Genomic DNA, 23,251 nt, shown 5'->3' with positions numbered 1-23,251 from the left:
TCTCATTGAGGCATTTCATAGAAAGCGTGCAAAGTCTATATAATTTTCTTTCTGTTGTTGTTTATGCTGTTTCCATGGCATTCCTATGTTCTAGCCTCTGAAGATGTTGAAGAAGTCTGGTTGGATTCGGAGTGAGGTGTAGTGGTGGATGGTGGTGGGGGGGTTGTTAGTTAGCTGGCAGCCAGAGTGGAGTTGCAATATCATGGAGCCTCAGCACCACAGGGGAGCTAAGTAGCGCAAAATGTGGGGAATAGGGTGCCATATGGGACACACACCAGGTTACCTCAGGTCAGGGTTAACATTTTGTTTCTCAGGGGTCTTACAGCTGTTAACGTGCCCCTGTTTTCATTCCACCTTTATGGCTGTGTCCCAGGATGGCACCTTATTCATAACATATTACACTACGTTTGACCAGGGTTTATAGGAATCTGTGTGCACTATATAGGGAATAGGGTTTCATTTGGGGGACAGTGCTGGTTCAGCCCAATGTAGTGTTTTTATGAGGATTCCATATTTTTAGCTGACTGGGGAAAAAAGGCCTCTCTACAGTTTAATGACCTCTCCTCCAGTTAGTTGATGAGGCGATGCAGTCAGCCAGTCTCAGAGAATAATGGGTTACGCTGGGAAGAAACAGACCTAGGACCGTTTTTTAAAATAATGTATATTTTTATTTTATTTAACCTTTATTTAACTAGGCAAGTCAGTTAAGAACAAATTCTTATTTACAATGACAGCCTACCAAAAGACAAAAGGCAAAATAAAGATATAAGACAAAACACACAACACGACATAGAGAGAGACCTAAGACAACAAGTAGAAGTGCTGATCTAAGATCAGTTTTGAATGTAGAATATAATGAATAAGATTACATGGACAGGGGGTGGGGGGATCTGATCCCAGATCAGCCCTTCGACTCTGAGATACCCAGAAATGAGGGATGGGTTGTTGTGCTGAGGTTAGTCATGATACACAGCAATGGATCTTGATAAGAGATCTCGTAGCGTCTGATGAGCAGCAGTAAGTCAACACAATGAATATGGTATGATGTGTTCCTGAATTTCAAAAAGGTATATTTGATATGAATAAGTATTGTTGTGACAAAGTATTGCTTCCCGGAATATTTCCCACAGTTCTGGCTCAAAACATGTGTTGGTCCGTGATTTGGAAATATAAAGTGATTTCTGATGACAGACATGTTTGCTGAAAAGAAACACTAAAGAGTGATCCCTTTCCGTGGTCCGAAGCCTACGAACATAAGCATCATATACGGTTCCTGTGCCCAGATATACTCAATAGCAAAAACAAATGGTTGGCTAAATCCAGGCACTATGCCTGATATGAATTCCTTTCCAAATGTATTTTTCCTCTGCTATAAAGTTTTGTCTATTTTACAGATTTTGTTACTTGGATCTCTTCCTTAACTCCACAGCATCTGTCTAGAGTCCAGGAGAAGCTTCTGGGAAGTCTATTGTGATGTACACCAATTTGATGGGGATTGGGATTGTAAACGAAGGCTACGTCCTACCCTGTTCCTTTTATAGTGCACTACTTTAGACTAGTGTTGCTAAGAAAGGGTATATTACTGGAGACTTGCAAAGTTTACCGGTAGACTAGCAGAATTGTGGTATCTTTCAAGGATTTTATGTAATCTATCACAGGACATCTAGTGGCCCTTTTGGGGTACTTCAGATTATCACAGGTGTCTCGGGACCTCTCTCCGGCCTTATCACATGTAAAATATATGAAATAATCAAATAAGATGATTTAAAAATATAAAAACATAGAATGACAAAAACCATAAAACACTGTCCCAAATACAAATCAATTTAGTAAATACCATCGGTGTTTAGTATGAGTGTTTTCAGCATGAATTATCCTTTAGATTTGCATTTATTTTACTATGTCAGTATGTATTTGTTGTCAAGGTTTTGGCGTCAAACTGGCGGCAGTTGTGAAAACAATAAATAGTTAGAAGAGTTGCAGAGATAATTGAAAATAATGCCATTGTTGATTAGTGCCATTGTTGGTTTTTACATGATTTACTGTTGAACCATATGGTCTATCTACTAGAAACAATATGACACTGATATTTTGTTTAAATTATACTATATATATGAATAAAACATTTTATTCAAGTATAAATTACCAAAATGACGATAGATTGCCATAGATTTTCTGTTAATTACCAAAATTACTGAAGATTACGGTAACTTTGGGGAAATACAGGTAGCTTTGCAACCCTACTTTTGACCAGAACCCTATGGGCCTATGAGGACAATAAGAGCCCTGGAAAGGGAATAGGGTGCGATTTGGGACGCAGAAGAAAAGTTTGGTCAGTCAGTGATACAGTATACGTATCCAGATCAAAAATAACATGGCCGCAGAATAAAATAGGGGGAATTATATTGTTTGTATGGTTAAAACCCTTCAGATTTAGTTTGTTTAAGGAATGTAAAAAGTATTTCACAGTAAACAATCCCATTCTACCATAGTATTTTATTTTATATTTAGGAACGTTGAATAAACCATTGTGAATTTGAAGTTACTGTCAAACGTTATTTGATTGAAGCAGGTTAATCTTACATCATCAACAAGTGACTTTTACTTGAGAACTGCAAACAGCAACACATTGTCGGCATTTTACTGTATTTCAGAGGTGGGTCTGATTTTTTTACTTCTGTAATGTCCTAAACTGTACTATTCCTAAATGTACTGTACTTCTGAACTATTATCGTACGTCCATAACATAGTTCCAAGGAAACTGTCATCTAATCTATAGCTAAATATTGTTGCCAGGAAGCGAAATGCTGAAACTCTTATCTGTTGCTGTTGTTGTGATATGTTCAGCAATCAAAAGAAGTTATTTGCTTTTCCATGTTTTTAAACGGATTCCAGGCCTCTGTATCAAAATGTCAATATTATGACTGAATGGGGTCTCAATGTTTATTTTATTTCACCTTTGTATGACCATATTAGAGACACATAAATCCCTCAGATTACACAGATACACAAAGAATCCTGAAAACAAACCCGATTCTGATAAACTCCCATATCTACTGGGTGATGTACCACAGTGTGCCATCACAGCAGCAAGATTTGTGACCTGTTGCCACAAGAAAAGGGCAACCAGTGAAGAACAAACACCATTGGAAATACAACCCATATTTATGTTTATTTATTTTCCCTTTTGTACTTTAACCATTTTGTACTGTAACCACACTGTATATACATAATATGACATTTGCAATGTCTTTTGGAACTTCTAGGAGTGTAATGTTTACTGTTAATTTGTATTGTTTATTATCTACTTCACTTGCTTTGGCAATGTTAACATATGTTTCCCATGACAATAAAGCCCCTTGAATATATATATATATATATATATATATATATATAGAGAGAGAGAATGGTGCTGTACCAGGGAATCTTTCGTGGATTAGAATACGGCAGTGAGGCGAAACCACTCCGGATGGCAGGGAGAAGTAATTCAATTACAGTGCTCACCACAGACCGGCGGCTCTTTGTGTGTGTGTGTGTGTGTGTGTGTGTACGCAGCTTTAGTTATCTTTCACAATAATGTGTGACTGAAAGCTGTTTTTAGTGTTAGCTGACTGTTTCTCAGCAGCTGTGGGTTTTAAGGAAGGAAATGGCCCATTGGAAGACGTTAGTGACCGGCTCGTCATTTCTGAATGGCTGGTTGGTGAGACACAGAAGGGCACACACTGAGGTCCACTCTCTCACCATCGTGTTACATTTGACCTGACCTTCTCCCTGGGCTGTGTGTGAGTGTGTGTGCATGTGAAATAGAGAGAGGGAGAATACACTCCCACAACGTTGATAAAGCATTGCCTCAGTAAGCCCAGCCATCTCATCCAAACACACCCTCACCAGAAAACTGGGACACAAACAACAGGATTGTGCCATTCATTACTAAACCCAAAATGGCTCTTAACAACAACCACAACAACAGTCAGACTCTTTCACAAGATATCTAGTTTTCACAGAGACGGTCCTGAGCAATAGTCATCCTGGACTATGTCCCAAATGGCAAACTATTCCCTATATAGTGCACTACTTTTGAACCAAATGGCACCCTTTTCCCTATATAGTGCACTATTTCTCAACCAAATGGCACCCTCTTCCCTATATAGGGGTGGCAGGGTAGCCTAGTGGTTAGAGCGTTGGACTAGTAACCGGAATGTTGCAAGTTAAAATCCCCAAGCTGACAAGGTACCAATCTGTTGTTCTGCCCCTGAACAGGCAGTTAACCCACTGTTCCTAGGCCATCATTGAAAATAAGAATTTGTTCTTTAACTGACTTGCCTAGTTAAATAAAGGATAAAAATAGTGCACTACTTTGCACTACTAGTGCACTACTGGAATAGAGTGCCATTTGTGACGCACCCCTGGTCTTCTAGAAAACCAGACTACACCCAATGAGTTCATGAAGAACTTCCCCCAGACTACACCCATTCATCAGAGTGACCAGAGTATATGCAGGAAACACAGTTTCCACCAAACGACCAACCGCCACTCGTACCAGAGGCAGCACAATGAGCCTTGCAGCACGGATGGTTTGCATTGCCTATGAGAATAACATGAATGTATACATTGACTCATTGACTGAGTTCATCAGGAAGTGCATAGAAGATGTTGTTCCCACTGTGACCATTGCAACTTATCCAAACCCCCCAAAAAACGTGGATAGATTGAAAAGCACGAACCACCGCGGTTAACCATGGCAAGGTGACTGGGAACATTGACGAGTACAACCAGTCCAGCTATGCCCTCCGTAAGGCAATCACACAGGCAAAACGTCAGTAAGGAGACAAAGTGGTGTCGCAGTTCAACAGCTCAGATACGAGGCGTATATGGCAGGGACTCCAGACAATCGCGGATTATAAAGGGAAAACCAGCCACGTTCAGAACACCAAAGACTTGCTCCCGGAAGAGCTAAACACCTTCGCCCGCTTCGGGACAAACACAGTGGCGCCAACGTGGGCCATCGCCGCTCACGTCCTCCGTGGCCGACGTGAGAAAGACATGTTAATCCTCACAAGGACTGTCAGCTCACCTCCTCCGTGGCCGACGTGAGAAAGACATGTTAATCCTCACAAGGCTGCCGTGTTTACGGACATATTCTCTCCCAGTCTGTTGTCCCCACTTGCTTCAAGATGTCCACCATTGTTCCTTTAGCCAACAAAGGAAAGATAACTGAACTAAATGACCATCGACCCGTAGCACTCACTTCTGTCATCATGAAATGCTTTGAGAGGCTAGTTATGGATCATATCACTTCCACCTAACCCGAAACCGTAGACCCACTCAAATTTGCATATCGCCCCAACAGACCCATGGATGGAGCAATTGCCATCACACTGCCCTATCCCACCTGCACAACTGTGTTCTGGACTTCGTGACGGGCCGACCCAGGTGGTGAAGGTAGGAAACAACACCTCCACTTCTTCAACTCTGCCCCCTCCTGTACTCCCTGTTCACCCATGTCTGCGTGGCCACGCATGTCTCCAATTCAATCATCAAGTTTGCATACAACACAACAGCCTACATGGAGGAGGTGAGGGCCCTGGCTGTGTGGTGCCAGGAAAATAACCTCTCCCTCAAAGTCAACAAAACGAAGGAGCTGATTGTGAACTTTAGGAGACAGCAGAGGGAGCACGCACCCATCCATTGACGGAGAGTGGAGAGGGTGAAAAGCTTCAAGTTCCTTGGCATGAACATCACTGACAACCTGAAATGGTCCATCCACACAAACAGTGTGGAGGGAGGCTGAAGAAACCCATCTGGCCCCTAAGAACCACACAAACTTCTACAGATGCACCATTGAGAGCATCCTGTCAGGCTGTATCACCGCCTGGTATGGCAACTGCATCGTCAGCAAATGCAGTGCTCTCCAGATTGTGGTGCAGTCAGCTCAACGCATCACCGGGGCCACACTGCCTAACCTACAGGACATCTACAGCACTCGGTGTCACAGGAAGGCCAAGAAGATCATCAAAGACCTCAGCCACCCGAGCCACGGGTGTTCAACCCGCTGCCATCTAGAAGGTGGAGAGAGTACAGGTGCATCAAAGCTGGGACCAAAGAGATGAAAAACAGCTTCTATCTGCAGGCGATTAGACTGTTAAACAGTCACCACTAGCCAGCCTCCATACAGTACCCTGCCCTGAACTTTAGTCACTGTTACTAGCCGGCTACCACCCAGTTACTCAACCCTGCACCTTAGAGACTGCTGCCCAATGTACATAGTCTTTCAACACTGGTCACTTTAATAATGTTTACATTCTGTTTTACCCACTTCATATGTATATACTGTATTCTAGTCAAGGCTCATCCTGTATAACTACTGCTGTACACACCTTTTCTATTCTTATACTGTCCATAATTGTATTTTATTTTTTATTTATTTATTGTCCATAATGTCTATACACACCATCATATACATACATATTTATATATTCCAGACTCTGATATTGCTCATTCTAATATTTCTATATTACTTCATTTTCTTTCTTTTTATTTGGGGATTTGCGTGTATTGTTGTGTATTGTTAGATATTACCGCACTGTTGGAACACACACATTTTGATACCCCGGCGAAAAACATTAGCAAAATATGTGTTTTGATTTATTGTATCACTCTGTACATCCCAAATGGCACTCTATTCCCTACAGGCCCCTGGTCTAAAGTAGTGCACTATATAGGGAATAGGTCTCTGGTCTAAAGTAGTGGACTATATAGGGAATAGGGTGCAATTTGGAGCGTAGTCACTGCTTTTTGTTTTGTTTTGTCCTGGGTCTTTGTACTAGTCCGTTTTGTTTGTTTTGTTCCTCCTCGTGTTTTGGTAAGATTAAGATGAATCTAACACAACATGCCTGGGTCTAACAAGTAGGTATTGTAGGTATAGCTGGAGGGTGGCAAAGCCATAGAGGAGAAACAAGAGAAGGGATCTCTAAATGAAGGGAGAAGCAGTTACTATATAGCATGACCCTAACATAGGTCACTCGGCTGAGGGCTGTTTGTCTCCAAACAAAATGGAGGACTGAACCCGGGAGAGGTTGGGGTTAGATTTAGCGTGTGTGTGTGTGTGTGTGTGTGTGCGTGCGTTTCCACATATGTGCACGTATGCATGTGCGTGCCTGTTTGCATTCATGCATGTTTGTTTGTATTTTGAAGGCCAGGGGCCCCATCTCTGTCCCTCCAGAGTCTATGGGGGGAAGCTCCATCCAGAGTCTATGGGGGGAAGCTCCATCCAGAGTCTATGGGGGGAAGCTCCATCCAGAGTCTATGGGGGGAAGCTCCATCCAGAGTCTATGGGGGTAAGCTCCATCCAGAGTGTCTGGGGGGAAGCTTCACTTTTAACCCCCAGGTCCTAGGTATCCCACCCGCACCAGCCCCCTCCACCCCTGGCCACAAAAACACAAAGGATAGATGGATACCGACCTTAAAATAACCAGAAGATAACCACTATGTTCTCGTCTCTATTTCAAAGCTGTGTTTCTCTGTAAATGGCTGTCCACATGTATTGGATCTGTCACACAGACATGGAGAAAAAGAAGACCGGAGGAAGACATCTGCATGCTGGGAATGAGTGGTACAGTGGCCGTGACTGAGCAGACTTCCTCCATAGGCTCGTTAGTGCATAACGCTTGTAGCAAATCCCATTTGGATGATATTGATAATAAACACACCCAAACACTCATGTGGACCCACAATCTCGATCTCACACACACACAGACAAACACAACCCCCTCCCATATCGTCTCAAGAGCAGCTTAAATCATCTCATTTCCCTCTCACTCTGACAATGGTGCTGCTTTAAAACCCTGTGGCCTGAACACTCACAGAGCCCTCCACCCCTCCCTCCCATACCCCATCACCCCATCCCCCCGTCACACACAGAGGGAGGGGGGTCCCTCCCGTTACCATCACACAGTCTGTCACCGTGCCAACCAAGGGTCTTATTGCACTACCAAACAGGCGGGGGTGTCTCGCTCTTGTAAATGCAAGTGTCGACACGTTATCAGCCCTCATCACTCACTGAGCCCCCCAACTATGCCAACACCCCCTACCTTTAAACCCTCAGGTACCTTGGCTCTGTCCCAAATTGCACCCTATCCCCTATATAGTGCACTCCATTTGACCAGAGCCTTATGTGTGTACAGTAGGGCATAGGGTGTCGTTTGAGATACAGCCCCTTATCACCATTAAATTGCCAGAGGGAGGAGTGTGTGAAATGTATTTAGGTGGTAAGGACTTGCTGTTCTGTTCAATGGACTGAATGATTGGCTGAGATGTAGGGGCCTTGACATCACTATCAAGGTGGGCTATTTTTGTCTCGAAGAGCTTATTACGATCAACGATGTGGTTCAGAATTAGATACCCATCTTTTCTTGTGAGAGCACAATGAAATACCTCACTCCTATTCCCACTCATGGGTTGCACTTTTCATCACAATATTGTTTTGAACATTCGTTTTAGGACTGATGCCCGACTGATAGTTCTACTCAAATGCTTTGTCAATTGGCGCTGATGAAGGTTTAATCGAAAGTGCATTACAGTGGCTTAGAAATTCAATGTCATTTCTAAAATAGACAAATCATTTGTGGGAAAACCTTGTGTCGTCATTTTGATGTTGCCAGATTGCCTTTAGATGTAGTATGTAACGTTAGCTAGTTGGCTAAGACTGAGGGGAAACCACCAGTTATCTGTCTGAAGTCAATTTGATGACATGATAATGGATGACATGATAAATGTTCCAACTAAATATTTGCCTAATCCAGGTCTCTATCGTGTAATTTAGACAAAACAGTCGTTATCCCCTGTTCAAAATGACTGGGCTTTATGACAAGCTTTTGGGCACAACTAAGTTGCTGGGCGGCTTGAGAACGTTCATAACAATGGTTATGAAGCGACCGAGAGACAGAAGTGTGACCTATTCATTTCAATTGTAAAACTCTAGATGACGCTGAAGTATGGTTCTGAAGTGGCCGACTGGTAAACAGGACGATGAACAGTTTTCTCCGGACTAGAAAACAAAAGTCTTATACTGAAACAAATGAGTACAACGAGAAACTGCGTCAGAATCAGAACAACGTACAATGAGAGACCAACAGGAGAACAGGACTTTAATCTAGGTGCTGTAAAATGCCATTAAATCTTTATTTATTTTTAAAAATATAAAATAGTTATAGAGCATCATTTTAAAATAGGCTGAGTATTTACTTTATCAAGCGCAATCCATCTCTCTGACTGTTTTTTTATGACCTTGTTTGGGTGGTTGTGTATCATGTATACCACCTCAGTCTGAAAGCTCAAATAACGACACGCCATTAGACAAGGAGATCTATTCAGCTCCTAGAGTTATAGCTGTGACACTTCCACCGAAAGGAAACGTTTACATTGGCTGTTTGAAGGGCCGTCGAACCGGGAGTTTCTGGAGTACCACAGAGTCTAGTCTTGGACACATTACTATTCACTCTGCTCCATAAATAATTCTCTAATGATGCTGAGAAAATGACATAAATCGAAGATACTCTGTCATTGTCCACAGCGGCATTGAATAACTATATCAGGGGTGGATATACTACGTTTTTGCATGAAAAGAAAGTGCTTTCAATTGTAACACTGCTTGGAAATGTAATGAACTGGAAGAGTTTTAAAACAATACAGGATTTGGACACACTTTATTTGATAGTCTGGATTTTCCATCTGTAGATGCTCTCCTACTATCAACAAACTATATGTCGATAAGCAACTGCTTGCTAAGTCAGTTAGAGTTAGGTTTAGAATAAGGGTTAGGATAAGGGTTAAGGTTAGGGTTAGAACAAAGGTTAGGATAAGGGCTAGGATAATGGTTAAGGTTAAGGTTAGGGTTAGGATAAAGGTTAAGGCTAGGGTTAGGATAAGAGTTAAGGTTAGGGTTAGGATCAGGGTTAAGGTTAGGGTTAGGATAAGGGTTAAGGTTAGGGTTAGGATAAAGGTTAGGGTTAGGATAAAGGTTAGGGTTAGGATAAGAGTTAAGATTAGGGTTAGGATAAGGGTTAGGGTTAGGATAAGGGTTAGGATCAGGGTTAGGGTTAGGATAAGGGTTAAGGTTAGGGTTAGGATAAGGGTTAAGCTTAGGATAAGGGTTAAGGGTTAGGATAAGGGTTACGGTTAGGGTTAGGATAAGGGTTAAGGGTTAGGATAAGGGTTAAGGTTAGGGTTAGGATAAGGGTTAAGGTTAGGGTTAGGATAAGGGTTAAGCTTAGGGTTAGAATAAGGGTTAAGGTTATGATAAGGGTTAAGGTTAGGGTTAGGATAAGGGTTAAGGGTTAGGGTTAGGGTTAGTAGGGTGGCGCAGTGGTTAAAGGGCGCTGTACTGCAGTGCCAGCTGCACCACCAGAGACCCTGGGTTCGTGCCCAGGCTCTGTCGTAACCGCCGGGAGGTCTGTGGGGCGACGCACAATTGGCCTAGCGTCGCCCGGGTTAGGGAGGGGTTGGCCGGTAGGGATATCCATGTCTCATCGTGCACCAGCGACTCCTGTGGCGGGCCGGGCGCAGTGCGCGCTAACCAAGGTTGCCGGGTGCACGGTGTTTCCTCCGACACATTGGTGCAGCTAGCTTCCGGGTTGGATGCGCGCTGTGTTAAGAAGCAGTGCGGTTTGTTTGGGTTGTGTATGGGTTGTGTATCGGAGGACGCATGACTTTCAACCTTCGTCTCTCCCGAGCCCGTACGGGAGTTGTAGCGATGAGACAAGATAGTAGCTACTAAAACAATTGGATACCACGAAATTGGGGAGAAAACGGGTAAAATAAATAAAACATATATTAAAAAATTGTTACTGATAGTCTGTAGAGCATCTACATATGGACTATCCAAATAAAGTGTTACCCAGGATTGTTATTCAAGAAAACCCATGCAATGTTTTTGCCATCTATAATGACTGGCTTTAGAATAAGCCGGAAAAAAGATGGCAAGGAGAACAGGGGTTGTCTGCGGTTACAAAGAACACAGAGAGCGCAGAAAAGCAGTGAACGTTGTCACAAAAATACCACCATTTTACAACCCAAGGAAAAGTAAACAGTTTGAGGATTGGACCGGTCCCAGTTGTGTAACTACTGACCACATGTTTTCAGCTCTCCTCTGTCTCAGGTACACCCAGCTAGATCCAGGTTACGTCCCAAATGGCAGACCTACTCCCATAGGGCTCTGGTCAAAAGCAGTGCACTATGTAGGGTGCCATTTGGGATACAGGTGAGGCGTTCCAGATTTAGGGCTCTATTCATTCTGTAGCGCTGAACCATTATAGATTGCGTGATAGAAATGTAAAGGTGATTTCAGATTGAGCCGACATAGGCAGCGTTTACCATGAATGCAGTCTCTGCAAGAGCAGAACGATTGCCTTTAAATTTCAATCATGTGTAAAGGTGAACTTCCGCGATGCAGATTAGGATTAGGGTTCAATGTCAATTCAAAATGGCACCTATCAATATAAGGATATAAGAAACATTGTGGGCTAATTCCATATTTTGACGCCCTTGTCTTAGCGTGCCCAGCATTCCATCATGCTGCTGCCAGGTCACGAGGTCACTGGGGGTCACGGCCCACAAAGAGGTGACGAGCGGGGGGCCGAACTTGGGGCCTCACCAAGTTAGAGTCCCAAATGGCACCCTATTCCCTAGGTAGTTTCCTATAATTCCTATACACATTGTCTACGTAGTGCCTATGTATGCCCCATAGGGCTCTAGTCAAAAGTAGTGCCCAATGTAGGGAATAGGGTGCTGTTTAGGACAAACACCCTGTCTGGGCCCCGCTGGACAAGGTGGGAGGCAGCCAAGGCATGGTAGGGAGGCAGACCCATAAATCTGCCTAAGGTGGTTGGGAGAGTGTGAAGGCTATAATCCACGAGGGGCCACCTCTACCCTATCGTTACCCAGCACAGAGAGCCTGTTGTCATGTCACACTATCTGGAGATCCTTCAACCGTCAGTCCGGTTCACAGTTTAGCACAGAACCCTGGGACCTTCTTATGAAAGACGTCTGTCCCTGTTAAACAGAGGTGAAATCTACAGGGCTCTTACGCAACTCAGACTTCACCGATACCCATAAGCAGACAAAGATGAAAGGGTAATTACAAGGCTATTTGTAAGGCTATTTCTGTGGTGCAATTCCCTGTGATAATGTAGGCCAAGATCTGTTTGTGTTGTCTTGCCAAACTGGTGCCATTGTTTGGTATGATAATACAGCAGGAGAGATGGCAAGACCCCACACACAGTTCTGGGAGCTGCTTCTGCTGCCACACTACAGTAGCTCTAGTACAGAATGATATGACCATGGTGACTTGTTGTCATGGGAACGTGGGGTAGGGAACACTGTGAGCCTAAACGCTAACACTAATCGTTCTCCGGCCTTTGATTGTTTGGCTTGTCTGCAGACTCTTCAAACAGGGGATTTTGGTTGGGTAACACAGAGCAGCAGAGAATCAGTATCAAAAACCAAAATGTTCACACACTCTTATCCAGAGGGACTTAGCAATTAGGGTTAAGCAATTAGGGTTAAGTTCTTTGCTCAAGGGCACATTGACAGATTTCTGACCTAATCACCTCGGGGTTTTGAACCTGAAACCTTTTCAAATCAAATCAAATGTATTTGTCACATACACATGGTTAGCAGATGTTAATGTGAGTGTAGCGAAATGCTTGTGCTTCTAGTTCCGACAATGCAGTAATAAAAAATAAAAAATACTGCATAGTTTCCTAGGAACTAGGCGGCCATTTCTGTTACTGGCCCAACGTTCTTAACCAATCGCACACACGCACACACACACACACACAAGGAAGGCTTTCTTGCAAGGCGGTGTCTGCTCCGAGATGCTAACTAGGGCGTTTCTTCTCACCTCTATTCTCTTCACCACTATACTCTCTAAGACAAGACCTTAAGTCTCATCTGTGCTGTTAAACTACAACACTGCACACGCATAGAGACGGAGTAAGTCCCTTTTATATTATGTTATTTAGACAGTGTTTTCTTGGTTAGCACAATAAATATTACACTGTTATGACAAAACAATGATAACAACTTCTGTGAAGAACATACATTTTTTATTTAACTAGGCAAGTCAGATTAAGAACAAACTCTTATTTACAATGACAGTGGGTTAACTGCCTTGTTCAGAGGTAGATCAACAGATTTTTACCTTGTCAGTTCTGGGATTTGATCTAGCAACATTTTGGTTAGTGGCCCAACGCTCTAACCACTAGGCTACCTGCCGCCCCACCAGGCTACCTGCCGCCCCACCAGGCTACCTGCCGCCCCACCAGGCTACCTGCCGCCCCACCAGGCTACCTGCCGCCCCGGAGCGATTACGTCTTGATAAAAGTGAGTGGTTGTGTGTATTATTGAACAATTAAGGGATTGTGTGATGATTCGCTTAGCAACAGCTAGACGAGGGTTGATAAAAGAGAGTGGTTCGGCAGGACATTTGTTTAGAAGGTGAGGGTGGGGTGAGGTGGGGGGGGGTTAGTAAGTGTTTTCTCATTAGATGCTGTTGGGGCAGGAAAAACAGTCTGATCAAGGTCCATGGTGTGTCTATCAGGGGGAAAAGATAAGTTATCATGAATATTGAAGTCCCACTCAATGTCAAGACAAAAAAGGAGACGCTGGTTGAAAAAATACCTCAGTTGTGATACTTGAATAAAAGGAAAGATTCCTTAATAGATAAAAATGACTCAAGTAAAAGTTAAAGTCACCCAGTAAAATACTACTTGAGTGAAAGTTAAAGTCACCCAGTAAAATACTACTTGAGTGAAAGTTAAAGTCACCCAGTAAAATACTACTTGAGTGAAAGTTAAAGTCACCCAGTAAAATACTACTTGAGTGAAAGTTAAAGTCACCCAGTAAAATACTACTTGAGTGAAAGTTAAAGTCACCCAGTAAAATACTACTTGAGTGAAAGTTAAAGTCACCCAGTAAAATACTACTTGAGTGAAAGTTAAAGTCACCCAGTAAAATACTACTTGAGTAAAAGTTTGAAAAGTATTTGGTTTTAAATACTGGAAAAAGTGTACTGAACATCCATACTACTTGGGGCGGCAGGGTAGCTTAGTGGTTAGAGTGTAGGCCTAGTAACTGGAAAGTTGCAAGTTCATACCCCCGAGCTGACAAGGTACAAATCTGTCGTTCTGCCCCTGAACAGGCAGTTCACCCACTGTTCCTAGGCTGTCATTGAAAATAAGAATTTGTTCTTAACTGACTTGCTTAGTTAAATAAAGGTTAAAAAAAATACTTGAGTAAAAGTAAAAGTCATATTCCTAATATTAAGCAAATCAGACGGCACGATTTTCTTGTTTTTTTACATTTACGGACAGCCAGGGGCGCACTACAACACTCAGACATCATTTACAGTCAGCCAGGGGCGCACTACAACACTCAGACATCATTTACAGTCAGCCAGGGGCGCACTACAACACTCAGACATCATTTACAGTCAGCCAGGGGCGCACTACAACACTCAGACATCATTTACGGACAGCCAGGGGCGCACTACAACACTCAGACATCATTTACGGACAGCCAGGGGCGGGACATCATTTACGGACAGCCAGGGGCGCACTACAACACTCAGACATCATTTACGGACAGCCAGGGGCGCACTACAACACTCAGACATCATTTACGGACAGCCAGGGGCGCACTACAACACTCAGACATCATTTACAGTCAGCCAGGGGCGCACTACAACACTCAGACATCATTTACAGTCAGCCAGGGGCGCACTACAACACTCAGACATCATTTACGGACAGCCAGGGGCGCACTACAACACTCAGACATCATTTACGGACAGCCAGGGGCGCACTACAACACTCAGACATCATTTACAGTCAGCCAGGGGCGCACTACAACACTCAGACATCATTTACAGTCAGCCAGGGGCGCACTACAACACTCAGACATCATTTACAGTCAGCCAGGGGCGCACTACAACACTCAGACATCATTTACGGACAGCCAGGGGCGCACTACAACACTCAGACATCATTTACGGACAGCCAGGGGCGCACTACAACACTCAGACATCATTTACAGTCAGCCAGGGGCGCACTACAACACTCAGACATCATTTACGGACAGCCAGGGGCGCACTACAACACTCAGACATCATTTACGGACAGCCAGGGGCGCACTACAACACTCAGACATCATTTACACTCAGCCAGGGGCGCACTACAACACACCAAACGCAGTATTTGTGTTTAGTAAGTCCGCTAGACCAGATACAGTAGGGATGACAACCTGTTATGTTGATAGGTGCGTGTATTGGACCATATTGCTGTCCTGCCTGAGCATTCTAAACGTAACGAGTACTTTTTGGAGTCAGGGAAAATGTATGGGAGTAAAAAGCACATATAAATAGTAAAGTAAAGTACAGCTACTGATAAATAACTAGGCCCGACACATTTTTGTGACAATTTGTGATGCTCAAATTTTTTATTTTTTATAATTCACTGGAAATAGTTCAGAAACGTATGTTTCCAAAAAAAAATGTTGATTAACAATCGTTTATTATCATAGAAACAGAAACTCTGTTGAAGCTTGAAAAAAGCATGAAACATACAGTAGAAACGCACTTCCTTTTTCTTCCATCTGTCATATGAACCTCAATTGGTAAATACTCTGCTACACTTGCTCTTTCTCAAATACACACGTGTGTGTGTGTGTGTGTGTGTGTGTGTGTGTGTGTGTGTGTGTGTGTGTGTGTGTGTGTGTGTGTGTGTGTGTGTGTGTGTGTGTGTGTGTGTGGTAATATGAGTCCTTCTCATGTCTGTTGTTGTGGTAGTGACCTCTCCAGTCAAACACGTGTGTCTGTGTGTGTGTGTGTGTGTGTGTGTGTCTGTGTGCGTGTGTCTATTTGTGATTTCCTGTGCCCTCCCTAATCAGTTTATGAAAGTTTACCTGACAGTGAGCCAACAGTAAAACTTCCATTGCTTAGAGGATATAACTGTTGACAAGATATAACACAAATGGAATGTTCCATGTTGGCTTGGCTAGCTCTATGATCAACAGTACATGAAGGAACCGATGACTTACATCAACTTCACCCACTCTTTATCCACACATGTCCTGCTCGCACAAGTTCACTACCATGTCTACACATAATGAAACTTACTTTGGTTTCAATGCCAACGAGTTGGCCTACAGGCCCTAGGCTATGATTTAGTGTTGCAGTGATGATGAGCTTGTTCAATGAGGTCAAACAAAAGTAGTTCCTCCTGACCTGTCCCTGTTAATGCACCAACTTTCTCACCAACACCTCTCACCGAATATGTAGAAGGAACATATGGATGAAGAGCTAGATTTAGAACGGAAACTATTCTCATTGTCTGGTGACCATGACTTGGTTGAGCTATACCTTTATGTTTTGGGTTGGTTACGCCTAAATGGCGGTGTACCTGGCACAGACAAAACATGCAGTGGTTGCTTTCCGGATGGTTTTCTATTTGTTTGGCGGCCGGGTACATCAACAGACCCTCTGCTACGTCAGCCTACGCTTATATATGCACCATGTACAGTACCAGTCAAAAGCTTGGACACACCTACTCATTGCAGGGTTTTTCTTTATTTTGACTATTTTCTACATTGTAGAATAACTATGAAATAACACATATAGAATCATGTAGTAATTGTTAAACAAATCAAAATATATGTTATATTTAAGATTCTTCAAAGTAGCCACCCTTTGCCTTGATGACAGCTTTGCACATTCTTAGCATTCTCTCAACCAGCTTCATAAGGAATGCTTTTTCAATGGTCTTGAAGGAGTTCCCACATATGCTGAGCACTTGTTGGCTGCTTTTCCTTCACTCTGTGGTTCAACTCATCCCAAACCATCTTAATTGGGTTGAGGTTGGGTGATTGTGGAGGCCAGGTCAACTGATGCAGCACTCCATCACTCTCCTTGGTCAAATAGCCATTACACAGTCTGGAGGTGTGTGTTGGGTCATTGTCCTGTTGAAAAACAAATGATAGTCCCACTAAGCGCAAACCAGATGGGATGGCATATCGCTGGTAGCCATGCTGGTTAAGTGTGCCTTGAATTCCACCGTTCAAATGTTCATTGCTCCTGTTTCTTGGCTCAAGCAAGTCTCTTCTTATTATTGGTGTCCTTCAGTAGTGGTTTCTTTGCAGCAATTCGACAATGAAGGCCCGACTCACGCAGTCTCCTCTGAACAGTTGATGTTGAGATGTGTCTATTACTTGAACTCTGTGAAGTATTTATTTGGGCTGCAATCTGAGACGCAGTTAACTCTAATGAATTGATCCTCTACATCAGAGGTAACTCTGGGTTTTCCTTTCCTGTGATAGTCCTCATGAGAGCCAGCTTCATCTTAGCGCCTGATAGTTTTTGAGACTGCACTTGAAGAAACTTTCAAGGTTCTTGAAATTGTCCTTGTTGACTGACCTTCATGTCTTAAAGTAAATATGGACTGTCATTTCTCTTTGCTTATTTGAGCTGTTCTTGCCATGATATGGACTTGGTATTTCACCAAATCTTCTGTATACCCCCCCCCCCCCTACCTTGTCACAGCACAACTGATTGGCTCAAACGCATTAAGATGAAAATAAATTCTACAAATGAACTTTTAACAAGGCACACCTGTTAATTTAAATACATTCCAGGTGACTACCTCATGAAGCTGGTTGAGAGAATGCCAAGAGTGGGCAAAACTGTCATCAAGGCAAAGGGTGGCTACTTTGAAGAATCTCAAATATAAAATATATTTTGATTTGATTTGTTTAACATGTGTTTGGTTACTACATGATTCCATATGTGTTATTTCATAGTTTTGATGTCTTCACTATTATTCTACAATGTAGACAATAGTCAAAATTATGAAAAACCCTGCAATGAGAAGGTGTGTCCATTGTCATTGTAAACAAACACTGTGTAGCCTCATAACATGGTTAAAACTATACATTTTATATGATGGGTGTTCAGTCCTTGCATCCATAGCTTTGTCTATTCATATGAGAGTGGTTACATTTCCCCATACCTCAGCTTTTTACCAAAACAGACATGGGGTGGCAGTTTTGTTATCGTTTCATCTGTGGATTTGCCCTTTAAACAGCTGCATATTATCAAGATGTCAAAGTGTCACCAACAAAAGGTAAACAATCGGCCTATAGAAAATGCAGAATATGGCATTCATTTTTCACATGTAAATTGCACTTTTCAGTAGTGCTCAAAGCCATTCCACGAGCGCAGCATTTATTTTTCAACTGGAATCAATGAGCCCAATCAGTCCTCCATGACATCAAAATCATTAACAACAGAGTAGGGCTGGCTAATATGTCCTTAGTTTTGGTGTCATGCTCAGGTAAAACAATTTGGCTAATCTATCCTTCCATATTTCCAAGGACTATTCTTGAAGATCAAGGGGTATAACATTTATTGGAATGACTGGAATTCTGATAGACTTTGGTTTTTAATGTAAAGATATCATTTAATCATATTATTATATGTAGTAGAAAGCGATGAGTTAGAAGAAGCCTAAATAACCAACCTATAAAGTAAAAATAAACATCCATATGTGGCCAGCTATGTGAACTTTAACATTGATTTATCCTGCAATAGATGTTGTTTAATTGGTAAATATTTATTTTGTCTTCTTCTAATGCCTCTTAAGGGGAGTTAATAAGGGGATTAATCTTAAGGGGATTAATCTAAAAAATAACGGAATGTAATCAGATTCGTTTGGGGTAATCCCAAAATTATGTTACTTTTTAAAATTATGGACAGGTAACAGATTACATTTATAAAGTAACCCAACCCTGCCTGTTAGTGATGGCTAAAATACCTTTATAGGTGCATGTACATTGCATCAAGCGAAGTCCCATAGGACATTGAGTCCTAATTCACTACATTTTATAAACGCTTTCCTCCAGTGGTCCTTGTCTCTAACGTAATCAACAGACATGGACATTTAACATCGTAGCAGGCCGTTCATTATATGACGTCAGTTGTACTCTGCAGCGACTTGACCAATGAGTTAAGAGACATTGTAAATGATCTGAGGCGCTCATGTAGTAAGATCATTCTCGTTCAGCGGCAACCAGATAAGTATATTGCAGAACCTGGGTGATACGCACGACTGTGTTGAAAATTATTGAAGGAAACATTCGCTTTTTTTTTTATTGTCGTTACCATTGACCAAATCTTGATGGCTGTTTTGATCGCAAAATAAAACGTTTCGTTGCGACATTCACATGTGTTCTTTTTGACACGACAAGCGGATATTTTACACTTCCCCGGAGTCAGAGAGAAGACGAGGCGCTCAAAATGAAGTACAAAGTAAGTGACTGTTCACAAAGTCATTTAAATGAGATCTTCAGGAATTCACTGACATGGTTGTTGTAACGGATTTATTAAATTATTGTGTGATTATAAACTGGCAAAACACCAATATTTTATCTCCTTCAGACTAGACTTTATGTAGCCTAGGGCTATGTATTGGGGAAAAGTTAACTATTTTCACCACAAATAAAAACAAGAATGAACCTGAGTTAGTTTCAGTTTATATGTAACAATGTTGTAACAACAGTGTTGTAGGCTAACCGCATTTATGTAACAATGTTACCCAGGGAGACATTTAGCCCACCGCTGCCTTGGGATGTCAACGCGGGAAGAGGGTGTTCCGTGGTCTGCCAGTTCGTTCTTTGGCCTCCAGTCATAAACAGGGACATTACGATATTAATTACATTGGTTTAAAATATATATGTCCGGTTGCTTTCTCTGTGCGTAGGCTATGCGCTCATCCAAAGTGGGCGAAGTGGGATTTAAAGTGCTGAAGTGATGCTCGAATCGCATGCGACGCTGAATACTAGCCTACATAAGAATGCTCTCCTCTACCGATGAATTCCCTCTCCTCTTCCCAATAATTCCCTCTCCTCTTCCCAATAATTCCCTCTCCTCTTCCCAATAATTCCCTCTCCTCTTCCCAATAATTCCCTCAACTCTTCTCAATAATTCCCTCTCCTCTTCCCAATAATTCTCTCTCCTCTGCCCAATAATTCTCTCCTCTTCCCAATAATTCCCTCTACTCTTCCCAATAATTCCCTCTCCTCTTCCCAATAATTCCCTCTACTCTTCCCAATAATTCCCTCTACTCTTCCCAATAATTCCTTCTCCTCTGCCCAATAATTCTCTCTCCTCTTCCCAATAATTCTCTCTCCTCTGCCCAATAATTCCTTCTCCTCTGCCCAATAATTCTCTCTCCTCTTCCCAATAATTCTCTCTCCTCTTCCCAATAATTCTCTCTCCTCTGCCCATGGGTCGATTTATTTCGGAGTAATCAAATACTCATGCGTTGACAGTGAATGCTATACCTTCACGGGTAATAAATAATACATGATTGTATCGAATCAGGTTACTTAGTAGGAGGATATGTCGGCACAGTCATTCTGAGTTATCTCTCGGTATCCCCTTGCTGTCCGTTCGACCGTGGCTGTAGCTTTGTTTGGCCAATATATTTAGTTTACACTCCAGGTCTGACGAACAAACGAGACTTTCAGTGAAGTAGATTTAACCCATTCTACTCTGTGGGTGTGAGTCCTAGCACTGACTGGCCTGTTGTAACAAGTAAACCTCTTTATACATAATTGTCTCCATGACATAGCATATTCAGGGTTTTTTAAAAGCTGCTTAGATTGCATAATTGAATAGACTTCACTGTTCATGAGATCTGTAAAGAAACAGAGATTGCTCAATCAGGGCCTGGCTATGCCTCAGCATCAGCATAAATTCCTGCCTTGGGGGCATGGAGTCTGTCTCTCAACTCCTAAGTCAAGAGAACCTGACCTTTCCATCCCCATTAACAAACTCTGTAAGGCATTGATTGGAGCTTATGAAAAGACCCCACTTCCTACTATGGTTTGAGGTTCAGTACTCTTCTCGATTGGAATGCTTTTGTCTACTTCGCACTATCAAGGAAATGTAGGGCACTTGGCAAGAGAGCTGGTCATACGTTCTGGAACCGACTGATGGTGCTGTTTGGAATCCTCCAAAATACTGTACTTACTGAAATAACCACCTCTGTTGTTCTTTATTGGAGTCATGTGCTTGGGTCTGAAGTCTGTGTTATCTGACTATATTAGGAATGTCAGAGCTGGCTGTCATGCAAAGCTGTGATGTAGTTTTCTGGTGTTTCGGTAGTATTAAGGGCCAATGACTTCAGTGTTAAATTACCACAACGCTGTAATACTCGGTTTGGCCTTAATCTTTGGGAAAATAACCCACATCTAGATTAGTATTAGAAGACCCCTCATTAGTATTAGAAGTCCACTTCACACTTCTGAGTGCATGGCGCTTTCCCTAAGGGAAAAGTGATTGCGGCGTCATGTGTGTTTCGTCATGCCTGTGTATTCAGCCTTATACTCCAGGGCTCTTTAGGGCTACAGGGTTTGTTATCAGGCCCTGTAGGGGTTGGATCGGTATACTCCTCTCTACTACTCTCTACTACTCTCTACTACTCCACTCCTCTCTCCTCTCTTTACTACTCTCTATTACTCCACTCCTCTCTACTACTCCACTCCTCTCTCCTCTCTCTACTACTCTCTACTGCTCTCTATTACTCCACTCCTCTCTACTACTCTCTACTACTCCTCTCCTCTCTCTACTACCCTCTACTACTCCACTCCTCTTTACTACCTTATACTACTCTCTACTACTCCACTCCTCTCTACTACTCTCTCTATTACTACTCCTCTCTACTACTCCCACTACCTCTACTACTCTACTACTCCACTCTACTACTCTCTACTACCTCCACTCTCTCTACTACTCTCTACTACTCTCCTCTCTTCTCTCTACTACTCTACTCCTCTACTACTCTCTACTACTCTCTACTACCCACTCTTTGCTCTACTACTCCACTCTTACTACCACTCCTTAACTCTCTACTACTCCACTCCTCTCTACTACTCCACTCCTCTCTACTACTTAACTCCTCTCTACTTTACTCTCCACTCTACTACTCCACTCTCTCTACTACTCCACTCCTCCTACTACTCTACTACTCCACTCCTCTCTCTCTACTCCTACTACTCAACTCCTCTCTCTACTACTCCACTCCTCTCTCTACTACTCTCTAATACTCTCTACTTCTCCACTCCACTCTCTACTACTCCACTCCTTTCTCTACTACTCTCTACTACTCCACTCCTTTCTCTACTACTCTATAATACTCTCTACTTCTCCACTCCACTCTCTACTATTCCACTCCTTTCTCTACTACTCTCTACTACGCCACTCCACTCTCTACTACTCCACTCCTCTCTCTACTACTCCACTCCTCTCTCTACTACTCCACTCCTTTCTCTACTACTCTCTACTACTCCACTCCTCTCTCTACTACTCCACTCCTTTCTCTACTACTCTATAATACTCTCTACTTCTCCACTCCACTCTCTACTACTCCACTCCTTTCTCTACTACTCTCTACTACTCCACTCCTCTCTCTACTACTCCACTCTTCTCTCAACTACTCCACTCCTCTCTCTACTACTCCACTCCTCTCTCTACTACTCCACCCCTCTCTCTACTACTCCACTCTTCTCTCTACTGCTCCACCCCTCTCTCTACAACTCCACCCCTCTCTCTACTACTCCACTCTTCTCTCTACTACTCCACTCCTCTCTCTACTACTCCACTCCTTTCTCTAGTACTCTACTGCTCCACTCCTCTCTCTACTACTCCACTCCTTTCTCTACTACTCCACTCCTTTCTCTACTACTCTCTACTACTCCACTCCACTCTCTACTACTCTCTACTACTCCACTCCTCTCTCTACTACTCCACTTCTTTCTCTACTACTCTCTAATAGTCTCTACTACTCCACTCCACTCTCTACTACTCCACTCCTTTCTCTACTTCTCTACTACTCTCTACTACTCTCTACTACTCTACTCCACTCTCTACTACTCCACTCCTCTCTCTACTACTCTCTACTTCTCTACTACTCTCTGCTACTCTCTACTACTCTACTCCACTCTCTACTACTCTCTACTACTCCACTCCTCTCTCTACTACTCCACTCCTCTCTCTACTACTCTCTACTACTCCACTCCTCTCTCTACTACTCTATTCTACTCTCTACTACTCCACTCCTCTCTCTACTACTCTCTACTACTCTCTACTTCTCTACTACTCTCTACTACTCTCTACTACTCTACTCCTCTCTCTACTACTCCA

At 42.8% G+C, this 23,251-nt stretch overlaps 1 protein-coding gene across 2 annotated transcripts in view; it reads left to right on the top strand.

The window, feature by feature from the left end:
• Positions 1-12,917: 12,917 nt before the first annotated feature.
• The window catches only part of LOC115116594 (enhancer of filamentation 1-like), an 80,242-nt gene continuing 69,908 nt past the window's right edge, over positions 12,918-23,251 (top strand). Inside the window, exons 1-2 of one of the 2 annotated variants that reach the window (XM_065018024.1) lie at positions 12,918-12,990; positions 13,263-13,380. Coding sequence is in view for 1 of the 2 variants with exons in the window: in XM_065018023.1 (XP_064874095.1) it covers positions 19,343-19,354 (12 nt within the window). In the remaining variant the exon portion in view is untranslated. Of the gene's footprint in view, positions 12,991-13,262; positions 13,381-19,094; positions 19,355-23,251 lie in introns of those variants that run through there. The other variant, XM_065018023.1, reaches the window with a different exon arrangement.

The sequence above is a fragment of the Oncorhynchus nerka genome, linkage group LG4, assembly GCF_034236695.1.
Source record: "Oncorhynchus nerka isolate Pitt River linkage group LG4, Oner_Uvic_2.0, whole genome shotgun sequence".
Classification (NCBI taxonomy): domain Eukaryota; kingdom Metazoa; phylum Chordata; class Actinopteri; order Salmoniformes; family Salmonidae; genus Oncorhynchus; species Oncorhynchus nerka.
The sequence above is the reverse complement of the archived record's forward strand: the minus strand, read 5'-3'. Positions and strand labels throughout refer to the sequence as shown.